General features: G+C 43.2%; 1 protein-coding gene across 1 annotated transcript in view; it reads right to left on the bottom strand.

Moving 5' to 3' along the window:
* The window catches only part of ryr2a (ryanodine receptor 2a (cardiac)), a 551,531-nt gene that overhangs the window by 279,245 nt on the left and 246,398 nt on the right, over nucleotides 1-25,888 (bottom strand). The window contains exons 27-28 of the mRNA XM_060830792.1: nucleotides 16,617-16,825; nucleotides 13,086-13,260 (exon numbers count right to left, since the gene is read on the bottom strand). Of these exons, the coding sequence (XP_060686775.1) occupies nucleotides 13,086-13,260; nucleotides 16,617-16,825 (384 nt within the window). The remainder of the gene's footprint in view (nucleotides 1-13,085; nucleotides 13,261-16,616; nucleotides 16,826-25,888) is intronic.

The following is a 25,888-nucleotide window of genomic DNA, read 5'->3' as shown; positions in this document are numbered from 1 at the left end:
GTCTCTGAATAAATATTTTCTTCCATGCCAGTGGGAAAGAAAACAACTGTACAATGTCAGGCTAAGCCAACATTTCCTGTTTTAGATTATTGCCCAGAGTCAAAATCTTCCCCCTTGTGTTTGAAATAGCTCAAAACGATGTAAATATTTTTCGTTGCGCCATCTTCTACAATCATTTATTGAGAGTTCACATGCTGTGAACTTCCTTTGTCAATTAACTAGTTAATTACAGAAATCATAAAACATGGGAGAACTATTGAATAGATACACGGCTGTATAGTCGTTAGCACTGTTGCCTCACAGCGTCAAGGATTCAGATTTGATTCCAGCCTCGACTGACTGTCTGTGTGGAGTTTGCACATTCTCGCATGCCTGCATGGGTTTCCTCCAGGTGCTTCAGTTTCCTCCCACAGTTCAAAGACGGGCAGGTTAGATGGATTGGCCATGCTAAAATGCCCATAGTGTCCAGGGATGTTCAGGCCAGGTGGATTCTCCATGGGAAATGCAGGGTGATGGAGGAGGTAGGTAAGCCTAAGTGGGATATTTTTCAAAGGGTCAGTGCAGACTCGAGGGGCTGAATGGTTTCTCCCTGCACTGTTGAGATTCTATGATTCTATACTGCATAGCTGCTGCAATGACAATCTGGATGGAACTCAATACAAACTGTGAACAATTTTTATGTTTTAATTTCTTCAGATGCTTAACTGTGGGCGGCACAGTGGCACAATGGTTAGCACTGCTGCCTCACAGTGCCAGAGGCTTGCCAGACTCAGGCAACTGTCTGTGTGGAGTTTGCACATTGTCCCCAGGTGCTCCAGTTTCCTCCCACAGTCCAAAAATGTGCAGGTTAGGTGAATTGGCCATGCTAAATTGTGTGTAGTGTTAGGTGAAGGGGTACATGTAGGGGAATGGGTCTGGGTGGGTTGGTCTTCGGAGGGTCGGTGTGGACTTGTTGGGCCGAAGGGCCTGTTTCCACACTGTAAGGAATCTAATCTAATCTAGTACAATTCTGTCGGTTCGAGAAAGCAGTCCCAATGCAGCATCACCTGAACTGTTACATACTGACACTATCTAGGCCCATGGAGCTGCAAGTTAATCGTACTCCAAGGTCAGCTTTTTAGGAAAATGTCCCCAGCCCAAATTGCATCATGTACTGGGACAACTGCAAGGGCTGGGTGTCCTTGACAAAGCTTCAGATTTCATTTATAAATAGTTTACAGCAAAAAGGCTCAATTTGCTGACTGATGATTGGAGGCCAAAACCTTGTACTGAAAGGTTTTTACCAGTCTGTCTCATAACATCCATCACTAATGGTCATAGAGCACTTTGAGCAGAGTTGTACAGACTTACCAAGTTATTTTCTTGTAGTCCACCTTATTAACAATGGAATGAGAGCCCAAGTGAACCTTAATTATCCAGGTTCTATCAACCAACATCACTTGTAATCTACACTTTGCGACAATGCTTCCCAAACCTTTTCCACGGTGGTCCCACTTTGAGGCTTGAAAACTATCACAATCTCTCTTTGGACGGTGAAGAGGAAAAGACCAATTAGAGCAAGGGGAAGAGGGTCAATCGTTGCTGCCTTGGAGACCACAGCTCCAAATTCTTCCAAGTTTTCATCTCATTTAGAGTTATAACAACTGTTTTGGAAAGCCCCACCGTAGGGTATTGAGCCTGTTGCACATTAACCGGTCTCATATCCACTTGTCCAGATTTTCATGTGGCTTATTGGGCAGCGTGAGGTCCTATTTGCATGCCTGCAATACTTTTTGCCAAACGTTTTAATTAGCCCCTGTGACTCATCGGGTCAGTGCATATGAGAATTTGTTGAGTAGGTAATTAAAATATGGAAGAAAATAAAGCACTTGTGTGGATGGATTGAAAAGGCATTTAATTAGTTTAACCATGAGCAGCTCAAGCTCTAAAATGACACAAGAGCTCCACTTCAAACAAATCATACCTTTGCACAGGAATGCATTTTGTTAGATCAGTGAGACAAGTGCTTCAGTTTGCACATTGGAGATTGTAGCTTTATATATCAAAGGTTTCTGAAACAAAAGGTGTTTACTAGTAACTGATCAAGTTAGGAAAAAACAACTACAATTGCACCTCATGAAACCATCTAGACCATCATACAGTACACATATCTACAAGAGGATACCAAAAGGACAGCAAGTACATCCCTCCTACACAACAGGAAGTTCAGCATTAACAGATTTTTTCTTAAATCTATATTTGACATTTGTGACTCCAACTCCAATTCTAAACCAGCTCTTTAACAACAGCTACATCGCAAGCAAGCTAATTATACAATACAACAAATAATATATTCAGGTTTTACAGTCATTAAGTTCATGACTGAGCATCCAAGATGGCAAGGTGGATGCACACACACATATCTCAGACCATTTGTGTGCCACCCACCATGTGATAAATTCAGAAAAAGAGACTGGGAATCACAGGAGTTAGACCATTGTTTGATTCAAATAAGGAACCGCTCTCCAACTTTCCACAATTACACCAGGTCGAGTGAGTTCAGGAAAATGTAGCCCATGTGTGGCCAAATTTGCAACCTCTGAAAGGGAAGCCAAAGTTCACCAAATATAAGTTCATTTAAAAGGTACATAGGTCAAACTGAAACCAAGAGAAGCGTTCCATTTCCAGCTTCCCAATACACTCTGCACCAGCAGCATCCATACAGTCTCTGCCCTGATAATTGTGGTCCCTCCAGTCCACACTATGTCTAAAGAAGAAGATACATCTGCCTCAGAGGAAACATCAGCAAGGTTGTCTCCTGCACCTCCCTTCAGCCCAGATACTGACTCGATGGGTACTAGAGCCAGGTGAGGGTCAGGGTGAGCACATCACAGGCACACTGCCTCCTCAAACAATCGGAGGAAGAAATGTCCCAGGACTCTGGCATTGAAAGGACTGCCAATGACCAGGTGCCAGTTCATCCAGGCAGGAGACAAGCCCGTGATTTCAAACACAAATAACTTCATAAAGATACACAAACAGGCACAGAAGCAACAGGCAATTTGGCATTCTTGTATTTCTCCTGATGAGTGCAAGATGACATGTCTCTCTTTTCAGCAATGTTCAAGTGTGATCAGATCAATCGTTTTCAAAAGTGCCTTATGAACAGGGAGCAGAAAGGGGTTGGTGAACAGGTGATCAGATCAGGAGCCACACAGCAAACTGGATTCAAGGTTGGAGGAATCCACTACAACATCATATTGGCTCTGGAATGTACATGGGGTAAAAACAATGACTGCAGATGCTGGAAACCAGATTCTGGATTAGTGGTGCTGGAAGAGCATAGCAGTTCAGGCAGCATCCAAGGAGCAGTAAAATCGACATTTCAGGCAAAAGCCCTTCATCAGGAATAAAGGCAGACAGCCTGAAGCGTGGACAGATAAGCTAGAGGAGGGTGGGGGTGGGGAGAAAGTAGCATACAGTACAATGGGTGAGTGGGGGAGGGGATGAAGGTGATAGGTCAGGGAGGAGAAGGTGGAGTGGATAGGTGGAAAAGGAAATAGGCAGGTAGGACAAGTCCGGACAAGTCATGGGGACAGTGCTGAACTGGAAGTTTGGAACTAAGGTGAGATGGGGGAAGGGGAAATGAGGAAACTGTTGAAGTCCACATTGATGCCCTGGGGTTGAAGTGTTCCGATCGGAAGATGAGGCATTCTTCCTCCAGGCGTCTGGTGGTGAGGGAGCGGCGGTGAAGGAGGCCCAGGACCTCCATGTCTTCAGCAGAGTGGAAGGGGGAGTTGAAATGCTGGGCCACGGGGCGGTGTGGTTGATTGGTGCGGGTGTCCCGGGGATGTTCTCTAAAGCGCTCTGCTAGGAGGTGCCCAATCTCCCCAATGTAGAGGAGACCGCATCGGGAGCAACGGATATAATAAATGATATTAGTGGATGTGCAGGTAAAACTTTGACGGATGTGGAAGGCTCTTTAGGGCCTTGGATAGAGGTGAGGGAGGAGGTGTGAGCGCAGGTTTCCAGCATCACTAATCCAGAATCTGGAATGCACATGTCTGGCTGCCTCCATGGACGGGTTTGTTCAGTGAACTTTAGGTCCAGATAATGAAGAATGATATAGCTGATCACAGATTGGGCAAGTGGGGAGGGGAGGCAGTCAGGCAGATTTCCTGTTGTGCTCAGTCTCATCAAAACAAGCTTCTTGAAGCATTGTGTCACACAATGAAACAAAAATAATAAAGGTGAAGAGAATCAACAACAGAAAAGAAGGAAGGAAGTGAAGGAAAAGCCAAAAGAAACAATTTTCAATTTCTAATTCTGCATTCTGGATGTGTTGGAAAATATTGGAAAAATCAGCTTTGCCTGCAACAAAACTAATGTAAATGTTCACACTTGGCATGCAATGTACAAATAAATTATTGGTCCTGAATCAAGAAGCAGTGAAGGTTTGAACAAACTGAAGAACCAGGGAATTTTACAACACAAAAATCTAATCATGGGCTTACAAACCTCCTCTCAGCTTACTTCATCTTACCTAACCAACATATCATTTTTTACAATGCTATTATTACAATCAGAACTGAAGCCACTAGGGATTGGAAGCAATGAATTTTCTCACTGTGCCCTACTCACCCTAGCCATTATTGATATGCTTCACGACTCCAAGTGCTGAAAATCAATCAGAGTATTTCTTGTCTTAATTGATATTTTGCAGGTGTAAGTCAACAATTCATCCATGTTCACATCCTGTTCATTCAAAGCTTTGGCAGGACATAAAATTACACTTTGCACTTGAATTATTCAAAGCTTTCTACACTCGACAATGTCAACTTGTCATTCACTACTAAAAATTCACTCTGGCCCTTACTGAACACGCACAATACACTGTCGGTAGCAATACATTCATTAAGATGAACTGATCTCCTTTGATTTTGCTTGCACAGGAAAGATATTTATGTCTTTCCCTTAGAGCGCACCACTTGAATTTCCACATGAACCTAATGCAATCTGCACAATGAAGATTCTAGCAGCCTTGAGGAAGGATTCCCTCCTGGCATGGCTTGCTTCAGCACAGGCTAGTACAGGTAAAAACATAAGAGGGTTGTGGGCATTACTCAAAGTCACTGGACCACAAACACTGGATAAAGTCAAGTAAACTTAGGGCGGCACGGTGGCACAGTGGTTAGCACTGCTGCCTCACAGTGCCAGAGACCCGGGTTCAATTCCTGACTCAGGCAGCTGACTGTGTGGAGTTTGCACATTCTCCCCGTGTCTGCGCGGGTTTCCTCCGGGTGCTCCGGTTTCCTCCCACAGTCCAAAGATGTGCAGGTCAGGTGAATTGGCCATGCTAAATTGCCCATAGTGTTAGGGGAATGGGTGGGTTGTGCTTTGGTGGGTCGGTGTGGACTTGTTGGGCCGTAGGGCCTGTTTCCACACTGTAAGGAATCTAAAAAGACATTGGAAAATCACATCTGCACAAGGCAAAATTAATTCTGCAAGGTTAAAAACTTAAACATATTTTTATAATGATTTTAATTTGCATCATATAAACATTGCTTGAGAACGCAGAACAGGAATGTTGTTGAAAAGAGAGATAAGCTGTCGAAACGTTTTGTTTTGCACTCGCCAAGGCAAACACAATAATTCCAATTTCCATCAGATGATTTGAAGTTTAGCATTCTTGCATTTCTTTGATTGAGTGCAAGGTGACATATCTCTCTTTTCAACAACACTCAAGTTTGATCAGATCAATCATTTTTGAAAGTGCCTCATGAACAGAGAGCAGAAAGGGGTTGATGAACAAGTGATGAGATTAGGAGGAAACCAGGTAACCAATGAAAACCTGAGAAGATGCAGTGAACAAAAAACACAGGCAGGGGAGAAAATAGGGAACAATATGCACCAGGACACAATCAGCAGGGGATAAATGGCAAGAGGTGGGGAGGTGGATGGGGGGAATAAAGGAGTTAGTAGAGTATACAGAAAGGACAGGAAGGTAAAGGGGGTTAGGGATCAGAGAGCACCAGTAGACAGGGTGCAAGCAGGGAGCATAACTGGACCAAGGCAAGTGCAGTGAACATTTGGATATGGGGCTGGTAAAAAAGAAGGATTAACAGAACACAGTGTAATGCAAAGAAGCCAGGAGGCATTGGGTGACCGAGGGTAAGGCAGCAGATGATTCAGAAAACATACGCAAACTGGGAAAAATGAAGCAGAGTACAAGGTGAATCTCAGATAATAAGATGCATTGTAAGTGGTTGAGTCTCAAACATTGTGAGTGAAGGTGCAACGGTTCAAGGAGGCAGTTCAACACCACCTTCTGAAGGGCTAATAACGACAGGCAATAAACGCTGGCTCAGCCAGCAATACCATTGTTAAAAAAGGTAAGTGTGAAGCAGTGGTTCATTAATTATCAATGGTGAAGTATCCAGAAAATGGATTAAACATCCAAAGGTATCGGGAATTGTTTGACATTGTTACAGGGTTGTGAGAAGAAAGCCCCATGAGAGATCCTCAAACTAACCCCAATACCTGGCTCTCTCCACATTGCCAGTGTCTCAATTCAAACTATCCCCATTCCATAATTCTCCGCATAACCCTTGAAAAATACTAATGAGGTTGTCAGGTGTGATTTTCCCTTCATAGAGCCATGCTGATTCTGCTTGATAACATTATGTATTTCTGAAGGGTCTGCAATTGTAACCTTTATGAGAGACTCTAACTTCTTCCCAATGACAGATGTTAGGCTAACTGGCCTATAGCTATGCCAGTTATAGCCAACAGCTGCCTATGTCCCACTGCTGAGACAGCAGAGCAAAATTCAAATGTTCTTCAGTCTGTTGAGCTCCCTGGTGATGCTGAGCTCGATTCCACAACCTGATGTGAATGAGGCCCAAGGACCAATATCAACTCAGGGATCAATTGACACAACAAAGTTTCCAGATCTTTGCACAAGGAGTTTTGGTGACTGATAAAGTGACATATAAATAATTTAAAAGAAGAAGAACAGAACTCGGCTTCAAGAAAAGACACTTAACTAGTAATTCAAATGAAGAAGACAAACCAAAGCCACAATGATGATATAAATTATGGTCATGATGTGTTCAGCACACACGACAAACCCAAGAAAGTGTCCTAACAATGTAATTATCATCACATAGTCAGGTCAGCAAAGTCTAGAAGGTCACACGAAATTAGATGACAAGCCACAACAGAATTTGGAAATTGGACAAGCCTTGTTTCTACAACAATGCCACTGTGGGAACTCTGCTGGTTTGGCAGGAATTTGACACCAGAAATACACAAGAAATAATCAGAGTTTGTGACCATGAGAAAATATCTCAAAAGGACAATATTTGCTTTGGTGCTGCAAATGTATGTGCTTCAGCTTTCCACATAGGCTGAATGATCCATTGCTGCAATTTATCACTCACCCTATTCTGTTCAGTACATTTATTTATGCAGAATTACTCAGCAGGAGATAAATTATTAATGTGGCATTTCATAGGGAACCAGCCTTCGATTATAGTGCTCCAATGTAATCAGCTATGTTTCACAACAAAGTATTTTTCTTTCTGTTTTCTTAATGGCATTGATTGGACAATAAGATGTGAGTGTGTATTGGCTATATATTTTGTGGAGGATCCTGGCAACCATTGCTGGTGAAGCATCAGCAAGAGGAGAGGCACTGCCACTCAACATTCCCCCTTCTCAACCACCACCTTCTATCCCTATCATTCCAGTGCCTCACCGCCTCTTCTGCACACACACGTACTCACACACACACACACCCTATGCTCACTTTGAGAGCACTCCAGCCATCAATGCTATGTAAAATGCTGAAAATCTAAAATTGACCCTATTGGAAACACAAAGCAGATCAATAAGTGCCTGAAACAAGAGAAGAGACAGTTTAACATTTCTGACACTGGAACTGGAAACTGGAAAATTTAGCAAGTAAGGCCGGGGTTAATTATTTCTGTCGCAAAGTTGAGTTATTTTGAGAGTCTATAAATAACCTTAATTAAAAGATCAAAGAAAGTAAAAATCAGTGTATAACATTAAAGCTAATGTATGAGTCAGCTCAATGGGCTTACGAATAGATATTAAAGGATTTTAAAGGAAAGTTTTTAAAGGTTCAAGAACATCTCTGCAAGAGTTCCTCAGGGTAGTGTCCCAGACCCAACCATTTTCAGCTGCTTCATCAATGACCTTCCCTCCATCATAAGGTCAGAAGTGGGGATGTTTGCCGATGATTGCACAATATTCAGCACCATTCGCAATGCATCACAAACTGAAGCAGTGCATGATCAAATGGCAACAAATCTGGACCATATCCAAGCTCGGGCTGACAAATAGCAAGTAATATTCGCACCACAGAAATGACTTCTCCAATAAGACACAATCTAACCACCACTGCTTGATCATCACTGAATTTCCCCACTAACTTGACATTATCATTACCTTAAAACCCACTGGACTAACCGCATAAACAAAGTGGGAACATGCTAGGTGTGGGGAGGATATGAAATCATGCTGGATACTGAGGATTAGCATTTCACCAGCGACAGGGAAGGTGGTTGATGGCCCTCCCATCCTTAGGTCAGCTTCCAGTTGCTCCGTTTTTTTAACCAGTGACCATTCAACACTTTTTCACCTGGAGTGACCCACCAGTTGTATCCTGGCAAAATCACTGCCAGAAAGTGGGAGCTCTAGGCCAAGCCACAAACACCATGTCCCACAAGTGAATAAGAAAAAGGTATGAAGAGCCATGGGCCATGAAAGGGTTGTTCCTGATGTTCTCATAACTGACCCACCCACATGGCCTGCCTGACTGACGCTGGTAAGCCCGACCTGAAATACCTTAATTCTCAGCCTCATTCTTCACACTTGGTCCTGGCCTGCTGCAATCCCATCAGTGGCCACCACCCCTGGAGGCACTGTTGATGGTGATGAGTTGCCAGCCCTCTGATGGGCAACTCTTGGGGCCAGATCTCATCCCTTCAAAGGGTGGAAACCCCAACTTATAGCAGTTAATCTTCTGAGAAGCATCATAAGAAGGTGAGGACAGGTCGAGGTAGAGTTGCTCCGACTTTCTGAACAGGTGCATTGCTGCCTCGTGAAATCCTGACTGCTTTATCCAAACTGGAAACAGGTAGCCTGTGAAAAACTGCCTATGTAGTCTTTCCTTAGTGATAGCAATTTCATTTTATTTCCTTCCAAATAAGCAGACAAGATTTCAAATGTCTCTTAAGGAATGGTGCTGATTTTATTTTCTCAATCCCTTTTATGATGTCAAGTCAAGGATTCAAGTCTTTGAACTAGAGAACTGAACAGCCAAAATACATTTATTTAATAAAAACCTAAAGCACCAAATGTACCAGAGAATGCCAAGAAGATGGATTTCAGATTAAATAAAAACAAATTCATTCAACAGTCTGGCAAACTGAATAATTAAGAAGACACAGTGCAATTTCACTCTGCTCTCAGGTGTTGAAAACCTAACTGGATTTAAATAGGATTGAATTCCCCCTGTTGAGTCTGTGAGAAAACTAACATTCATTACGAAGTTTCTTTTGAAAACAGCAGCTCTGTGCTTGGCCAGAAAGGAAAATTCATCCATCAAAATGTTCAGCAATCTCTGTCTGAACTGAACGTGATGTAATGTGTGAATTCATTCTGCACTGTGTGATTACAACATTGGCTAATGCATTATTAATCTTGTTAGACTTTGAGAACTGTCGGGTGCATTTAAAAACCAAAGCTCATACAAGTTAATTTCTTGGAGCCTGTTATTACATCTCATTTTGTCGGATGCAGCAGATTTCATGCCTACACTGTCTCTCATCCTCGACAGGCCATCCGCTGTGTAGCAAATGAAGGACACATTGTGAATGTAAAACAATGGATGCTACAAGTAGCATTCTCAACACTACACACAGACTGCAAAATGTTCTCAACTCAAATATTTTTCACTGGATACATTTTCTGATTGATGAAGAAATAACTATGCTTTAGAAAAACTCCTTTGAGACCTCACTGAGTAACAAAATTATTGATTTTAAACCTGCCAGCATAGGAGCAACAGCAGAAACATGAAGAGTGCCAAGTTGTATGCCATTGGAAAACCCAAAGTCTTATAGTCTATCCCTGGCACCACTTCCCCCAATGGGCCAGCCTGTTTTTCCAAAGCCTGGATGAGGCTTCAGCAATGTTGAAATGCCAGCATTCAGTGATGTCTCTGGGTCCTCACTGTTTCCAATGACTAGCCACACAATTTCTCATTCCCAACCAGTGCCTAGAGGGATGTGAGACTAGAGGAAAATCAGACTGAGCTCCCCCACACTGCCCCAGACCCAGAGAGGTGTGAGCCTGTGAAATTCTACACCATAGCAGTTGAGGCAAAATCATTAAGTGTTTTGGAGTTAGACTTTGTTCCTCGGGCTAAAAGGGATCATGGGGTATGGAGTGAAATTGGAAACAGGGTACTGAGTTGGATAATCAGCTATGATCACATTGAAAGGCAGCGCAAGCCCGAGGGGCTGAATGGCCTACTCCTTCTCCTACTTTTATGTTTTTATCAGATTGTGACTCCTGGCGCAGAACCTCCCCTTCCTGAACCTGGTTTTGTCCTTGCCACCTCTGGCTCCAGGCCCTGGCAGACTCCAGGCCCATGGCTGTAACTCCCCTTTCGCTTGTATCCCATGTCTGGCAGAGAGGCAGCCTCTGATTGGGTAAACAGCCCCTCGCAGATTCTGACACTCCTGATCCCTGGGATGACCCCTCCAGAATTTGCCGCTCCCCGTCAGGGACTTTTCCAGGACAAATCCCACCACCCCACCACCCACCCCTTCTGGGGATTATTTGTGCCTCTGGTCACAGGCAGAGGAGGTCCCTACAAAGGGTTACCTTGATTTGCCTTTCCGAGAGAGGGATGGTTCAGCAGCCAATCTCCAACCCCATCCACACTGAATTCAAGAAGCAGTCAGTAAAAGGAAACTTAAATTGGAATACATGACTTAAAGAAAAAATTATTTCCAGAAGTTTTCATGACTCCTGCTCTGAGTTAATATCTGAGCTTTAGTTTCAACATGTTTTCTAGTTTCAGCCAAAGGCCGGTAAAGCATCAATCAAAGATTTGCATGGACATCAATGTTCTAACATTAAAATATCTGTCAACCATGCCCAGTTACAAATAATATGTAGCAGTCAATAGATAGTTTGCTAACTCATTGATACAAGCCGTTGATGTTAAAGTGAGCTGGACACACCCAAAATGTACATTTCTTGTAGCCAAGTTCAAAAGGGCCAATCATTAAATTTCAAATGTTTCACTAATCTAAGAACTTTTCCTTTATTCTTAAACTCGCATTCTCTCCAACAACCACTTCTCTATGCAATGGCCTCTTTCTTTTGAGTTCAAATACCAGTTGTCATTGCTAGAGTTCTAACAAATGCAACTCAAAAATCTAAGCAAACCACAGCTGTTTTGGTTCTTTCACTAATCTATTGTTTGGACCTCAGGGGAAAAACCAGCAGATCACAGGAGCTGAGGAGTGTTCTATCCATAAGATCCATGCCTTGAACAGCACTTCTTGGGGAGTCAAAATGACCAGGAACTTTTTCCTCAAGCTCAGTGATTTGTTATGTGTATTAAGGTAGAGTGAAAAGTGCTGTCTTACGGTCATCACAGGCAGATAATAATATATAAGTGCAGTTGGACCGAAGGGTCTGTTTCCATGCTGTACAACTCCATGACTAATAGACTGCAGGATACAATGTTGCGGCTTCAATGCTCAAGAAGCTTGACACCATCCACAAAGCAGACTGCCTGATATTCACTCCCTACCCCACTGATGCTCAGGAGCAGCTGGGAGCACCATCTATAAGATGGACAGCAGAAATTCACCAAGAATCCTGACACAGCACCCTCCAAACCTAAGACCACTACCACCTTGAAAGACAGGGGCAGATGGGAACACCATCACCTACAAGTTTCTCTCTAAGTCACTGACTAGCCTCACTTGGAAAGACATTGCCACTTCATCAGCATTGCAAGGTTAAAATCCTAGAACTCCCTCCTGAAAAGCACTGAGGGGCTACCCACATCAAATAGACTCCAGCGGTTCAAGAAAGCAGCTCACCAACACCTTCTCAAGGGCATCTAGGAATGAGCTGAAAATGTGTTGCTGGTTAAAGCATAGCAGGTTAGGCAGCATCCAAGGAATAGGAAATTCGACGTTTCGGGCATAAGCCCTTCATGCATCTGCAGACCTCATTTTTTACATCTAGGAATGAGCAATAAATGTTGGCCCAGCCAACGATGTCTACATCCCAGGAATAGGCAACAGTAAAAGAAAGCTTGTGAACTTCCCCACTATTTGTCTGTACACCCTTCAATCTCACATTTGCCTCTCATGCATGCACTCTCCTCCACTGACCCCAATCACCATATCACACTCTTAACCACCCTAACTACAAACTACATAAGCCTAATGAAGGGCTTATGTCCTAAACGTCGATTCTCCTGCTCTTTAGATGTTGCCTGACCTGCTGTGCTTTTCCAGCACCACACTGTTGACTCCTCACGTTCTCCTAACTACAAATGCTCTTGCTCTCCCCCCCCCCCCCCCCCCCCAGCTCCTCAATGCCCTTGTGCTATTGGTTTTCCCACCCACTGGGCCATTAATCTTTCAACTGGGCTGGGTGTTGGGCAGGACACCTGGAGATAAAGTCCACATGATTATAATCTGAATGCAGGGAAATTGAGTTTCACATCAAAGCATCTTAGTAAATATCAGAGTCATTGTGGGTATATCATCTTGTAAGGTCTTCATTTAAAAGGTAAATCAGTCAAAGAAATCAAATAAACTGGTTGGATAAAACCTTCTCAAATTCATATTGAATACTCCTGGATTATGATAAGCCAAGAGTATACCTGATAATAGTAATTAATTCCATTATTTGACCCAGTATTGATATAAGGCTAAAGGTTCTCAAAGTTGTGCAACTTTGATTAACCTTTATTTTGTATTTTTTTTAAGAAGCATGTACCAGTTGTAAAACATTTTTCCAGACGCACATTAGTCCCTGCTTACCATCTGCGACTTCAAAGTCTTTGAACGCAAGTTCGGATCCTGAGTCATCCAGCAGAACCTCCCCATTCAGAGTGAACGTCATGGTGTACTCGTTCATATCGACCAGGCAGCCGACAACATCCCCGGCCTGCCATGAACGGCCAAAGTGCTCGTTGCCCTGGTGCCACCGTTGTGCCTTCGGGAAAAATCATGGACAATGTGAACAAGTAAGTGGAATTGCCCCATGTTGAATGTTAAGCAGAACAGAGTAATATCTTTGCCCATCCTGGCATTGTCCAGTCACGCAGTTCTAGACAGGGCATAAAGGTTTGTCCTTTCACAGTAAATTCCATTATTTCCAGCAGATGTTCAGCAGTTGTTCAGGATGGGCTAAATAGTACACTTGCTCATTAAATGAAATGAAGTGGGATGTCAGTGGTCCATATATCACCCCTCCATAAAAGATGTTGTACTTGACAATGATGCCACAGTGGGTTAGGACTGTCCTTCCAGTTGTCGGAGAAAATGGTTGGGATGGTTAACGGCTCATCAAAGTGTTCCTCGAGAGGAAGTAGTCAACAGCACCTCAACTCTCACAGCAGTGAAATTATTTGGCCTGGCGAAGGGCTGGCCATCCAATTAAGGATGACAGTCAGGGTCTCAAAGTTAGACAGCTGGTCAGAAGCTCTCTATGAAGGAAGCAGCAGACTATGAAGAAGGTAAGAAAGATGGAGAGTGGTGGTGGTGGTGGTTGGGGGAAGGGGTGGGGGGGACCTTCAGAAGTTCGCCTCCCTGCCTTTTTTCAATTTGCATTAAGCTGTCCTTTCCATCCACTATGAAGGAGGAACTGCTCTACAGTGCAGCACACAGGGATGGCTTTAGATCAGTCAGGAGTCCCAGGGTCTGCTGCTAAGATGCCACCTCCAATCTGGCCCCTGCCACCTGCAGGAAACTGGAGGGCAAATCAAAGATTCCAGCCCACCTCCTTCAACTGGCCTTCTGTCCATAATGAGCTATGGAACCCCTATGGAAATGGACCAGAAATAGGATGAGGCTAGGGTTTACTCGAGGTCACAGATTTAAGGTAAGGGGCAAAAGACTTAAAAGAGACTTGAGGGGCAACTTTTTTCATGCAGAGGGTGGTGCACATATGAAGCAGGCTGCCAGAGTAAGTAGTGAAGGCAGGTAAAAATATAACATTTAAAAGACATTTGGAGAGGTACACTGATAGGAAAGATTTAGAGGGATATGGGCCAAACACAGACAAGCAGGGCTAGTTCAGTTTAGGAAACCTGATCTGCATGGATGAGTTGGGTGAAAGGGACTGTTTTCATGCTGTATGATTCCATTACTCAATGATTATATGAACTGATATGTCACCTAGAGTTTGGACTCAAAATCTGGACTCCTGAACCTGCATGCCAACACAATAAAAAAATCAGAACTGAGGACACTGGCGAGCTCGAACAGAAACCAAAATTGCCATAGAAACCCAACAGGTCCACCAGCATCTGTGAGGGGAAAGTAGAGACAACGTTTCAAGTCCAGGGAATCATTGTCAGAACTGAACAGAAATGTTGGGGTGGGAACACAGATGTGTCAGTTAGGTGAATTGGCCAGACTAAACTGCCCATAGCGTTCAGGGTTAGGTGGATTAGTCAGGGATAAATGTAAAGTAATGGGGAATAGTCTTCAGAGGGTCAGTATGGACTTGTTGGGCTGAAGGGCCTGTTTCCACATTGTAGGATTCTAACACAGTGGCATTCTGTGCAGCATGTTACTGGTTTTAAATATAATCTAACACAAAGTTTGAAGATGTGGGATGACTACTATTGCGGAGCGAGGTTTGAAGTCTAAACAATGAAATAACTCCACAGAGTCCAGTATCTCATTACCAGGTCACCCTTTACACATGGAAAGTCCTCAGCTATGGTACAGCCTCAACAAAGTCAACTCCCAAGGTGTCAGAATGTCTGGAATTCCTGTTTTTATCTGGGCTCCCTGATTGGACCAGATTAACAGCCACAATCAAGGAACTCATATTCTATGAGGTCCACCTGGCAGACCTCATTACAATCACTACATCCTTCCCACTCTGAAACCAAGGACATAGGCCCACTCTTTTTTTTGTATCTCCTGCTGAGGCATTTTAACACTAGGTCAGGATTTCTCGGACTCTGCATCAGGTACGAGCAGCATGTAACATACAGTACGTCGCCTCTTGCATCCAGAGCATCTCAGAAGAAATCCATTCTCTTCTTCAGGTGATAAAGGCCTGGAGGCGGTGACATCTGCTGTGTCTATCTCAAAGGTTATAAAGTCATGAGGGACACGGATAGGATGAATAGATAAGGTCTTTTCCCTCGCACAGGGAAGTCTAAAACTAGAGGGCACATGTTTAAGGTGAGAGGGGAAAGATTTCAAAAGGACCTGAGGGGTAACTTCACCCAGAGGGTGGTGCATGTTTGGAATGAGCTGCCAGAGGACATAGTGGAGGTTGGTGCAATTACAACATTTAAAAGACATCTGGATGGATACATGGATAAGAAGGTTTTAGAGGGGTATGGGCCAAATGCTGGCAAATGGGACTAGGTCAGAATGGAATATCTAGTAAGCATGGATGAGTTGGATTGAAGGATCTGTTTCCAAGCTATGTGACTCTGCGACTGTACGATTCTATAAATCAATTTTGTAACAGGACCTGCATTTAACACTTCCTTGGGCAATTCTTCCCATAAATGCACTACTCTCTGTTTAAAAAAATTGCCCCTCGGGTCTCTCTTAAATCTTTCCCTTCTCACCTTAAAATGATGCCCTCTAGTTTTGAACTCCCCTCCGTTGAGGTAAAGACAAAGAACAAAGAAAATACAGCATAGTAACAGGCCCTTCAGCCCTCCAAACCTGTGCCGATCCAGATCTTCAGTCTAAACCTGTCGACTATTTACTAAGGATCTGTATCCCTGTACTCCCTGCCCAATCATGTATCTGTCTAGATACATCTTAAATGACGCTATCTGCTGGCAATGCATTCCATGCACTCACTGCTTTCAGAACTTTCCATGCATATCTGCCCTAAACTTTTCCCCTCTCACTTTGATGTTGCAACCCCTAGTAATTAAGTCCCACACTCTTTAGAAAAAGCTTCTTGCTATCCAGCCTGTCTGTATCTCTCATGATTTTGTAGACCTCAATCAGGTCCCCCCTCAATGTCCATCTTTCACATGAAAGTAATCATAATCTACTCAACCTCTCTTCATTGCTCAAGCCCTCCACTTCAGGCAACATCCTGGTGAACTTCATCTGCACCCTCTCCAAGGTATCCACATCCTTTTGGTAATGTGGCGACCAGAACGGTACACAGTATTCCAAATGTAGCCGAACCAAAGTCTTATACAACTGTAACAAGCCCTTGGCTATTCAGCCTTATCTGTGCCCCTGTTTCTGGAGGAAAAGATAGGCAAAATGTACAGGGCTCTTCGATCGGACTATTTCTATTCTCTTCATTGATATGAACTCAAGGGCACGGTCTTTTTTATCTTCCAACATACAAACCTTGAAACCGTCAAAAACAAAGGACTGGTCATCTGTTCCGAGCTCCTGATCTGGTCGGCAGCCTGGCCTGGTCCAGCCAATGCGCATGTCTTCAGCAGTAACTGCTTCAAATTCAAAGTACCACTTCCCAGTTTTGACTGCATAAGTTTTCTCAGCTCGGAAAATGCGGAACCTCTCCGCTGCATTGCTCAGCAGATCAGATCTTGCGGCTAGAATACAAGCACACACAAGCCAACAAATCATATGTCGTTCTAGTTACAGACTTCAATACTGAAAGCCACCTCAGGTGAGGTGAAAGGTGAATTCTCATCCCTACAGTGCAACTATTGTTAGGGAACACATGTTAGGGGGCCAAAATTGGTGGTGTACAGAACAGCGAAGAAGTTTACCAAAGAGTGCAATGGGAACTTGATCAGATAGGCCAAAGGTCTGAGGAGTGGCAGATGGAGTTTTTCCAGGTAAGTGTGAGGTGCAGCATTTTGGAAAGGCAACATAAGGGACATAAGGGGCAATTGTTTCACACAGAGAATGGTACGTGTATGGAAAGAACTGCCAGAGGAAGAGGTGGAGGCTGGTACAATTACAACATTTAAAAGGCACCTGGATGGGTACATGAATAGGAAGGATTTGGAGGGAAATGTGCCAAATGCTGGCAAATGGGACTAGATTAATTTAGGGTATCTAGTTCGCATGGACGATTTAGACCTCTATGGCTCTATGTGTGAATTATCTGGAATGAAACAGTGTATTCACATAGCCATTACGAAAATATTGTTACAAGGAGATCAAAGCTAGAAAATAATACTCAGGATTATGTGACGTTTTGAAAGGATAGACAGGAAAGAAATGGTCGTGGGGGAGTTCTGTTAGTATGAGATGGAATAAATACAATAAAAGTAAAAGATCTTGCATTGTAAAATGCAGAATCTATATGATGGAAATAAGAAATAACGTGGTCAAAAAAGACTCTGGTTAGAGTACTCTACATGCCCCCGAACAATAGTCATATTGTAGGGATGAGACGATATCAGGAGGTGATGATGGCATGTAAAAAAGGCAATATGTTCATCATGGGTGATTTTAATCTTCATGTAAATTAGGAAAATCAAATTGGCAGAGGTGACCACAAGGAATAATTCAGAATATCTTCAGGAATTACTTGCTGGAGCAATTTGTTGTGGATCTAACAAGGAGTCAAGCTATTTTGATGTGATAATGTGTAATCAGGCATGTTTAATAAATTATTTCAGGATGACTAAAGAAATTGAGGGTTTGGTTAAGAAGAAGAAGGAAGCGTATGTCAGGTATAGACAGGATAGATCGAGTGAATCCTGAGAAGAGTATAAAGGAATTAGGAGTATATTTAAGAGGGAAATCAGGATGGCAAAAAGGGGACATGAGATAGCTTTGGCAAATTGAATTAAGGAGAATCCAAAGAGTTTTTACAAATACATTAAGGACAAAAGGGTAACTAGGGAGAGAATAGGGCCCCTCAAAGATCAGCAAGGCGGCCTTTGTGTGGAGCCGCAGAAAATGGGGGGGGTACTAAATGAATATTTTGCATCAATATTTACTGCGGAAAAGGATGTGGATGACATAGACTGTAGGGAAATAGATAGTGACATCTTGCAAAATGTCCATATTACAGAGGAGGAAGTACTGGATGTCTTGAAACGAGTAAAGGTGGATAAATCCCCAGAACCTGATCAGGTGTACCCTAAAACTCTGTGGGAAGCTAGAGAAGTAATTGCTGGGCCTCTTGCTGAGATATTTGAATCATCGATAGTTACAGGTGAGGTGCCGAAACACTGGAGGTTGGCTAATGTGGTGTCACTGTTTAAGAAAGGTGGTAGGGACAAGCCAGGGAACTATAGACCAGTGAGCCTGACGTTGGTGGTGGGCACGTTGTTGGAGAGAATCCTGAGGGATAGGATATACATGTATTTGGAAAGGCAAGGACTGATTCGGAATTGTCAACATGGCTTTGTGCGTGGGAAATCATGTCGCACAACTTGATTGGGTTTTTGAGGAAGTAACAACAAGGATTGATGAGGGCAGAGCAGTAGATGTGATCTATATGGACTTAAGTAAGGCATTCAACAAGGTTCCCCATGGGAGACTGATTAGCAAGGTTTGATCTCACAGAATACAGACAGAAGTAGCCATTTGGATACAGAACTGGCTCAAAGGTAGAAGACAGATGGTGGTGGTGGACGGTTGTTTTGCAGACTGGAGGCCTGTGACCAGTGGAATGCCACAAGGATCAGTGCTGGGCCCTCCAGTTTTTGTCGTTTACATAAATGATTTGGATGCGAGCATAAGAGGTACAGTTAGTAAGTTTGCAGATGACACCAAAATTGGAGGTGAAGTGGACAGCGAAGAGGGTTACCTCAGATTACAATAGGATCTTGACCAGATGGGCCAATAGGCTGAGAAGTGGCAGATGGAATTTAATTCAGATAAATGCGAGGTGCTGCATTTTGGGAAAGCAAATCTTAGCAGGACTTATACACTTAATGGTAAGATCCTAGGGAGTGTCGCTGAACAAAGACACCTTGGAGTGCAGGTTCACAGCTCCTTGAAAGTGGAGTCACAGATAGATAGGATAGTGAAGAAGGCGTTCGGTATGCTTTCTTTTATCGGTCAGAGTATTGAGTACGGGAGTTGGGAGGTCATGTTGCGGCTGTCCAGACATCAGTTAGGCCACTGTTAGAATATTGCGTGCAACTCTGGTCTCCTTCCTATGGGAAAGATGTTGTGCAACTTGAAAGGGTTCAGAAAAGATTTACAAGGATGTTGCCAGGATTGGAAGATTTGAGCTATAGGGAGAGGCTGAACAGGCTGGGATTGTTTTCCCTGAAGCGTCGGAGGCTGAGGGATGACCTTTTAGAGGTTTACAAAATTATGAGGGGCATGGATAGGGTAAATAGGCAAAGTCTTTTCCCTGGGGTCATGGAGTCCAGAACTAGAGGGCATAGGTTTAGGGTGAGAGGAGAAAGATACAAAAGAGACCTAAGGGGCAACTTTTTCACGCAGAGGGTGGTACGTGTACGGAATGAGCTGCCAGAGGAAGTGGTGGAGGCTGGTACAATTGCAACATTTAAGAGGCATTTAGATGGGTATTTAAATAGGAAGGGTTTGAAGAGATATGGGCCAGTTGCTGGCAGGTGGGACTAGATTGGGTTGGGATATCTTGTCGGCATGGACGGGTTGGACCGAAGGGTACATCTCTATGACTCTGAAGGAAACAGTGACGATACCATGGTCAAATTTATTAAAATTCTTTGAGTAAGTAATAAACAGGCTGAATAAAGAAGAACTAATAGATACATATTTGGATTTCAAAAAGGTGGCTGATAACGTAGGACAAATAGGGAATCGTAGGACAAATAGGGAATAAGAGCCCATGGTATTAGGGGTAGAATATTAGGATGGGGAGAGGATTGGCTAACTAATTGTAGACATGCTCTGGAGGTGCTAGTGTTGGACTGGTGTGGACAAAGTTAAAAATTACACCAGACCAGGTTACAGTCCAACAGGTTTATTCGGAATCACTAGCCTTCAAGGTGCTGCCTCTTCGTCAAGTGGTTGTGGAACATGACCATATGACACAGAATTTATAGCAAAAAGGTTACAGTGTCATGGAGCTGTAATAATATATTAATCAAGCTTAGATTAAGTCTTGCATCTTAATCTAAGTTTGTTTAACATATCATTACAACTCCGTGACACTAACCCTTTTGCTATAAATTCTGTGTCTTCTGGTCCTGCTTCACAACCACCTGATGATGTAGACAAGCAGTTGGGACAAGGAAGGGGCATTTTCACAGTGGCAGAGAGTGGAGTGCTGTGGTAATAATTGTTTACAATGTATTAAGGAAAATGAAAGCGCAATAGCCAAGTTTGTGGATGACACAAAAATAGATGGGAAGGCAATTTGTGAGGGTGACACAAAGTCTTCAAAAGATACATACATAGAACATAGAACATTACAGTGTCGTACAGGCCCTTTAGCCCTCGATGTTGCGCCAAAACTGTGAAGCAATCTGAAGCCCATCTAACCTACACCATTCCACTTTTGTCTATATACCAAGCCAATGGCCATTTAAATGCCCTTAAAGTTGGCAAGACTACCACTTTTTCAGGCAGTGCATTCCACGCCCCTACTATTCTTTGAGTAAAGAAACAACCTCTGACATCTGCCCTATATCCATCACCGCTCATTTTAAAGGTATGTCCACTCGGGCTAGCCATCGCCATCCAAGAAAAAAGGCTCTCACTGTCCAGCTTATCTAACCCTCTGATTATCTTATATATCACAATTAGGTCATCCTTCAACCTTTTTCTCCCTCACAAAAACAACCTCAAGTCCCTCAGCTTTTCCTCGCAAGACCTTCGCTCCATACCAGGCAACATCCTAGTAAATCTCCTCTGAATCCCTTGGGGTGAGGGGGTGGCGGCACAGTGGCTAAGTGGTTAGCACTGCTGCCTCACAGCACCAGGCATCCGGCTTCCATTCTCTCGGGCAACTGTCTGTCTGGAGTTTGCACATTCTCCCCATGTCTGCGTGGTTTCCTCTGGGTGCTCTGGTTTCCTCCCACAATCCATTAATGTGCAGTTCAGGTGAATTGGCTGTGCTACATTGCCCATTGTGTTAGGTGCATTAGTGAAGGGTAAATATAGGGTGGGGAAATAGGTCTGGGTGGGTTACTTTTCAGAGGGTCAGTGTGGTCTTGTTGGGCCAAAAGGCCTGTTTCCATACTGTAGGGAATCTAAACTAAACCATTTCCAAAGCTTCCACATTCTTCCCATAATGAGATGACCAGAACTGTATGCAGTACTCGAAATGTGGCCGCACCCGAGTTGCAGAATGATGTAATGATTCCAAAACTCAATCCCTCTACCAATAAAAGCTAACACACCGTACGCCTTCTTAACAACCCTGTCAACCTGGGTGACAACTTTCAAGGATCTATGCACCTGGGTACCAAGATCTTTCTGCTCATCTACACTACCAAGAATCTTACCATTAGGCCAGTACTCTGCATTCCTGTTACTCCTTCCAAAGTGAATCACCTCACACTTTTCCACATTAAACTCCATTTGCCACTTCTCAGCCTAGCTCTGCAGCTTATCTATGTCTCTCTGTAACCTACAACATCCTTCGTCACTATCCACAACTCTACCGACCTTAGTATCGTCTGCAAATTTACTAACCCATCCTTCTATGCCCTCATCCAGGTCATTTATAAAAATGACAAACAACAGTGGACCCAAAACAGATCCATGTGGTGCCCCACTAATAATTGAACTCCCAGGATGAATATTTCCCATCAACCACCATCCTTCTTGCAGCTAGCCAATTTCTGATCCAAACCACTAAATCACCCTCAATCCCATGCCTCTGTATTTTGTGCAATAGCCTATCATGGGGAACCTCATCAAACACCTTACTGAAATCCATATACACCACATCAACTGCTTTACCCTCAACACCTGATTGGTCACCTTCTCAAAGAACTCAATAAGGTTTGTGAGGCATTATCTACCCTTCACAAAACCGTGTTGACTATCCCTAATCAACTTACTCATCTCTAGATGATTATAAATCCTACCTCTTATAACCCTTTCCAATACTACCCACAACCGAAGTAAGGCTCCCTGGTCTATAATTTCCAGGGTTGTCTCTATTTCCGTTCTTGAACAAGGGAACAACATTTGCTAATCTCCAGTCTTCTGGCACTATGCCTGTCGACAATGATGATATAAAGATCAAAGTCAAAGGCTCAGCAATCTCCTCCCTGGCTCCCAGAGAATCCTAGGATAAATCCCATCCGGCCCAAGGGACTTACCTGTTTTTACACTTTCTAGAATTGCTAACACCTCCTCCTTGTGACTCTCAATCCCATCTAGTCTAAAAGCCTGTATCACTAAAGTAAACATAACCGAATTGTGGTCACTATCACCAAATTGCTCATCTACCTCCAAATCCGAAACCTGGCTGGGCTTATTACCCAGTACCAAACCTAAAGTGGCCTCACCCCTTGTTGGCCTGTCTACATACTGTGTTAGGAAACCCTCCTGCACACACTGGACAAAAACTGAGCCATCTAAAGTACTCGAACTATAGTATTCTCAGTCAAAATTTGTAAAGTTAAAGTCCCCCATAACAACTATCCTGTCACTCTCGTTCCTATTGAGGATCATCTTTGCTATCCTTTCCTCGACGTCTCTGGAATGATTTGGAGTCCTATAGAAACTTCCAACAGGGTGACCTCTCCTTTCCTGTTTCTAATCTCAGCCCATGCTACCTCAATAGAGGAGTCCTCTAATGTCCTTTCTGCAACTGTAATACTGTCCTTGACTAACAGTGCCACACCACCTCCTCTTTTACCATTTTCTCTGTTCTTACTGAAACATCTAAATCCTGGAACCTGCAATAACCATTCCTGTCCCTGCTCTACCCATGTCTCTGAAATGGCCACAACATCGAAATCCCAGGTACCAACCCATGCTGCAAGTTCACCCATCTGATTCTGGATGCTCCTGGTGTTGAAGAAGACACACTTCAAACCAACGTCTTGCCTGCCGATGCCTTCTTGCAATCTTGAAATCTTAGTTCTGACTTCACTACTCTCATCCTCCCATATACTCTAACTACAATTTTGTTTCCCATCTCCCTGCTGAACTAGTTAGCAAATTCCCCTCCCAGGATATTGGTACCCCTCTGGTTCAAGTGAAGACCATCCTGTTTGTAGAGGTCCCACCTATACCAAAAAGAACCCCAATTATTCAGGAATCCAAAATCCTCCCTCCTATACCATACCTGTAGCCACGTGTTCAACTCCTTTCTCTCCCTATTCCTTGCTTCACTAGCATGTGGCACGGGCAACAAGCCAGAGATAACAACTCTGTTTGTTTGAGCCCTAAGCTTCAATCCTAGCTCCCTAAATTTCTGCTTTAAATCCCCATTTCTCTTCCTACCTATGTCGTTGGTGCCTATGTGGACCACGACTTGATTCTGCTCCCCCTCCCCGGCAAGGATCCCGAAAACACAATCGGAGACATCACCAACCCAGGCACCTCAGAGGTAACACACCAAACACGAGACTCTCTTGTTCCCACAGAACCTCCTATCTGTCCTCCTAACAATGGAGGTTATCCTTGTACGATAGTTTTGGGCCAAAGGGCGTAATCTCAGAGGAAGGATTCATCTATTTAAAACAGAGGTCAGGTTTAATTACTCCTCTCAGAATGCAGTGAATCTGTGGAATTGTTTACTACAGAGGGCTATCAAGGCTAGATTATTAAGAATATTCAAAGTTGAGACTGACAGACTTTTAGTCAGTAAGAGAACTGAGGGTTATGGGGAAAAGGCAGGAAAATGGAGTTGAGGATTATCAGATTTGCCATGAACTCAGCCCGGACAATCACAAAGGCCAACCTCCCATCTGTAAAATCCATCTACCAGGCCCACTGTCAAGGAAAGGCCACCAGCATTCTCAAAGATCCATCCCACCCTGGTAATGCTTTTCTACAGCCTCTACCATCAGGGAGAATGTACAGAAGCTTGAACACATGCACCAGCTGGTTTTGAAATAGATTCTACCCTACTGTTGTAAGAATACTGAGTGGACTCACAAACTCTCACAAACTCTTAGCATTTACCTGTGCCTATGTTTTTGTTTTTGCCGCTGTTTACCTATTATTTACTTGTCTATGCTATTTAACGATGTGATTTGCCTGTATTGCTCACAAGACAAAGCTTTTCACTGTGCCTCGGTACATGTGACAATAAATTCAAATTCAATTCACTTCAATTCAATTTGACATTAGGAGCAACTCCTCAGCTCTTCTTCAAAATAGCATCATGGGATCTTTTACCTTTAACCAAAAGGTAGATGAACCCTCAGTTAAGCAAGGAGTCTCAAAAACAGCACCTTGACTGCAAGCACCTTTAGTCCTGCATTGGAACGGCAGCCTTGTTTTTAGAGCTGTGGCTCTAGATTGGTTCTGTGAATGCACAACCTTCTCACCCAGGAGCAAGAGAACTACCATTGAGGTATGGCTCTGACAAACCACAGAACTAATACAACTGGTCAGGTCTGGCAAGGGCTCATGTCCCCAGTAGAATGAAAGTCATAGAATCATGGAATGGTACAGAACTGAAGGAGGCTTGAAATGATGTCCTTGCCAGTCCTCTGCAAGTACCTCTCAGTTGGTCTTAGAATTCTCTTTTCTCCAAAGCCTTTCTAATTGTTCTACCTCAAGAGTTTATCCATAGAAATGCTTGTTGAATCACAGTATTTAACTGATTCTTCAACCAGCTTGTTTTTACTGCAACACAGATTTGCTGTTTCCACACAAATTCTCTAACAGGATGCTTAAGTTCACTTCAATAAGGCACGCTGTGGAATAATTTTCCAACATAAGCTAAACCAGAGGAAGTCTCCAATGAAATACTTTGGCAGATGATGTGCCACTTTGACTATCATGTCACTTCTATTGATGAAATGAAGTGTGTGCAAGTTCAGTTGCTATGCTAACAATGTAATTCTTTCCTGTTATTAGCATCTTGGAAAGTTATTCTGCCATAAGAAACTGGAGGAAGTGATCCTGTGAAATAAATTAAAATCAATTTAGTCAGATCTTGCAATCAACCAGCCCTGAACTCATTAAATGTTGATAGTTGTGTGGGCTGCATTCCTAACCCAGTGAGAATAAGTTTGAAAGACTGAAATAAAAGAATCGTAAAAAGTCACATTTTATATGTTTCAAACATAGGCTGATTCTGAAGGTTAAAAATGTGTGTTTTGAATTCCTGTGGAGTTTCAGATCTTACTGTACGTTAATGGTTAACGTATGTTAAGTGGGTAAAATCTGTCAGCTACACCAAGGGTCATCCTGTGCATTAGACATTTTCTCCCATCATTAATTCCTGAGTCTGGTGAAGCAAAAGAGAAAAGGGTCCATTGAATTTCAGGAAAATAAACTGTAGAAAATTCCTCCTTGATTCCCGAAGGCATTTGAGTAAACTCCTGGTGCCAAAGATTAACTTTGATACATCATTAAGCAGCTAAACAAAGTCCCTTGCTCTCTGTCCTAATTTCTAATGACATGAATCAAAATGACACTTTCATTTAGGAAAGTAATTTGAAAAAAGCAATCTAAGACATAAAACAGTTCACCCTTTTATGGATCCAAGGTAATTTCCTAGGACGGCCATGACTGATTCCCTTTTGTGTACCTGCTTCTCTTCAAGCCCTGGCTGT

This window comes from Hemiscyllium ocellatum, chromosome 10 (genome assembly GCF_020745735.1).
Source record: "Hemiscyllium ocellatum isolate sHemOce1 chromosome 10, sHemOce1.pat.X.cur, whole genome shotgun sequence".
NCBI lineage: Eukaryota > Metazoa > Chordata > Chondrichthyes > Orectolobiformes > Hemiscylliidae > Hemiscyllium > Hemiscyllium ocellatum.
The sequence above is the reverse complement of the archived record's forward strand: the minus strand, read 5'-3'. Positions and strand labels throughout refer to the sequence as shown.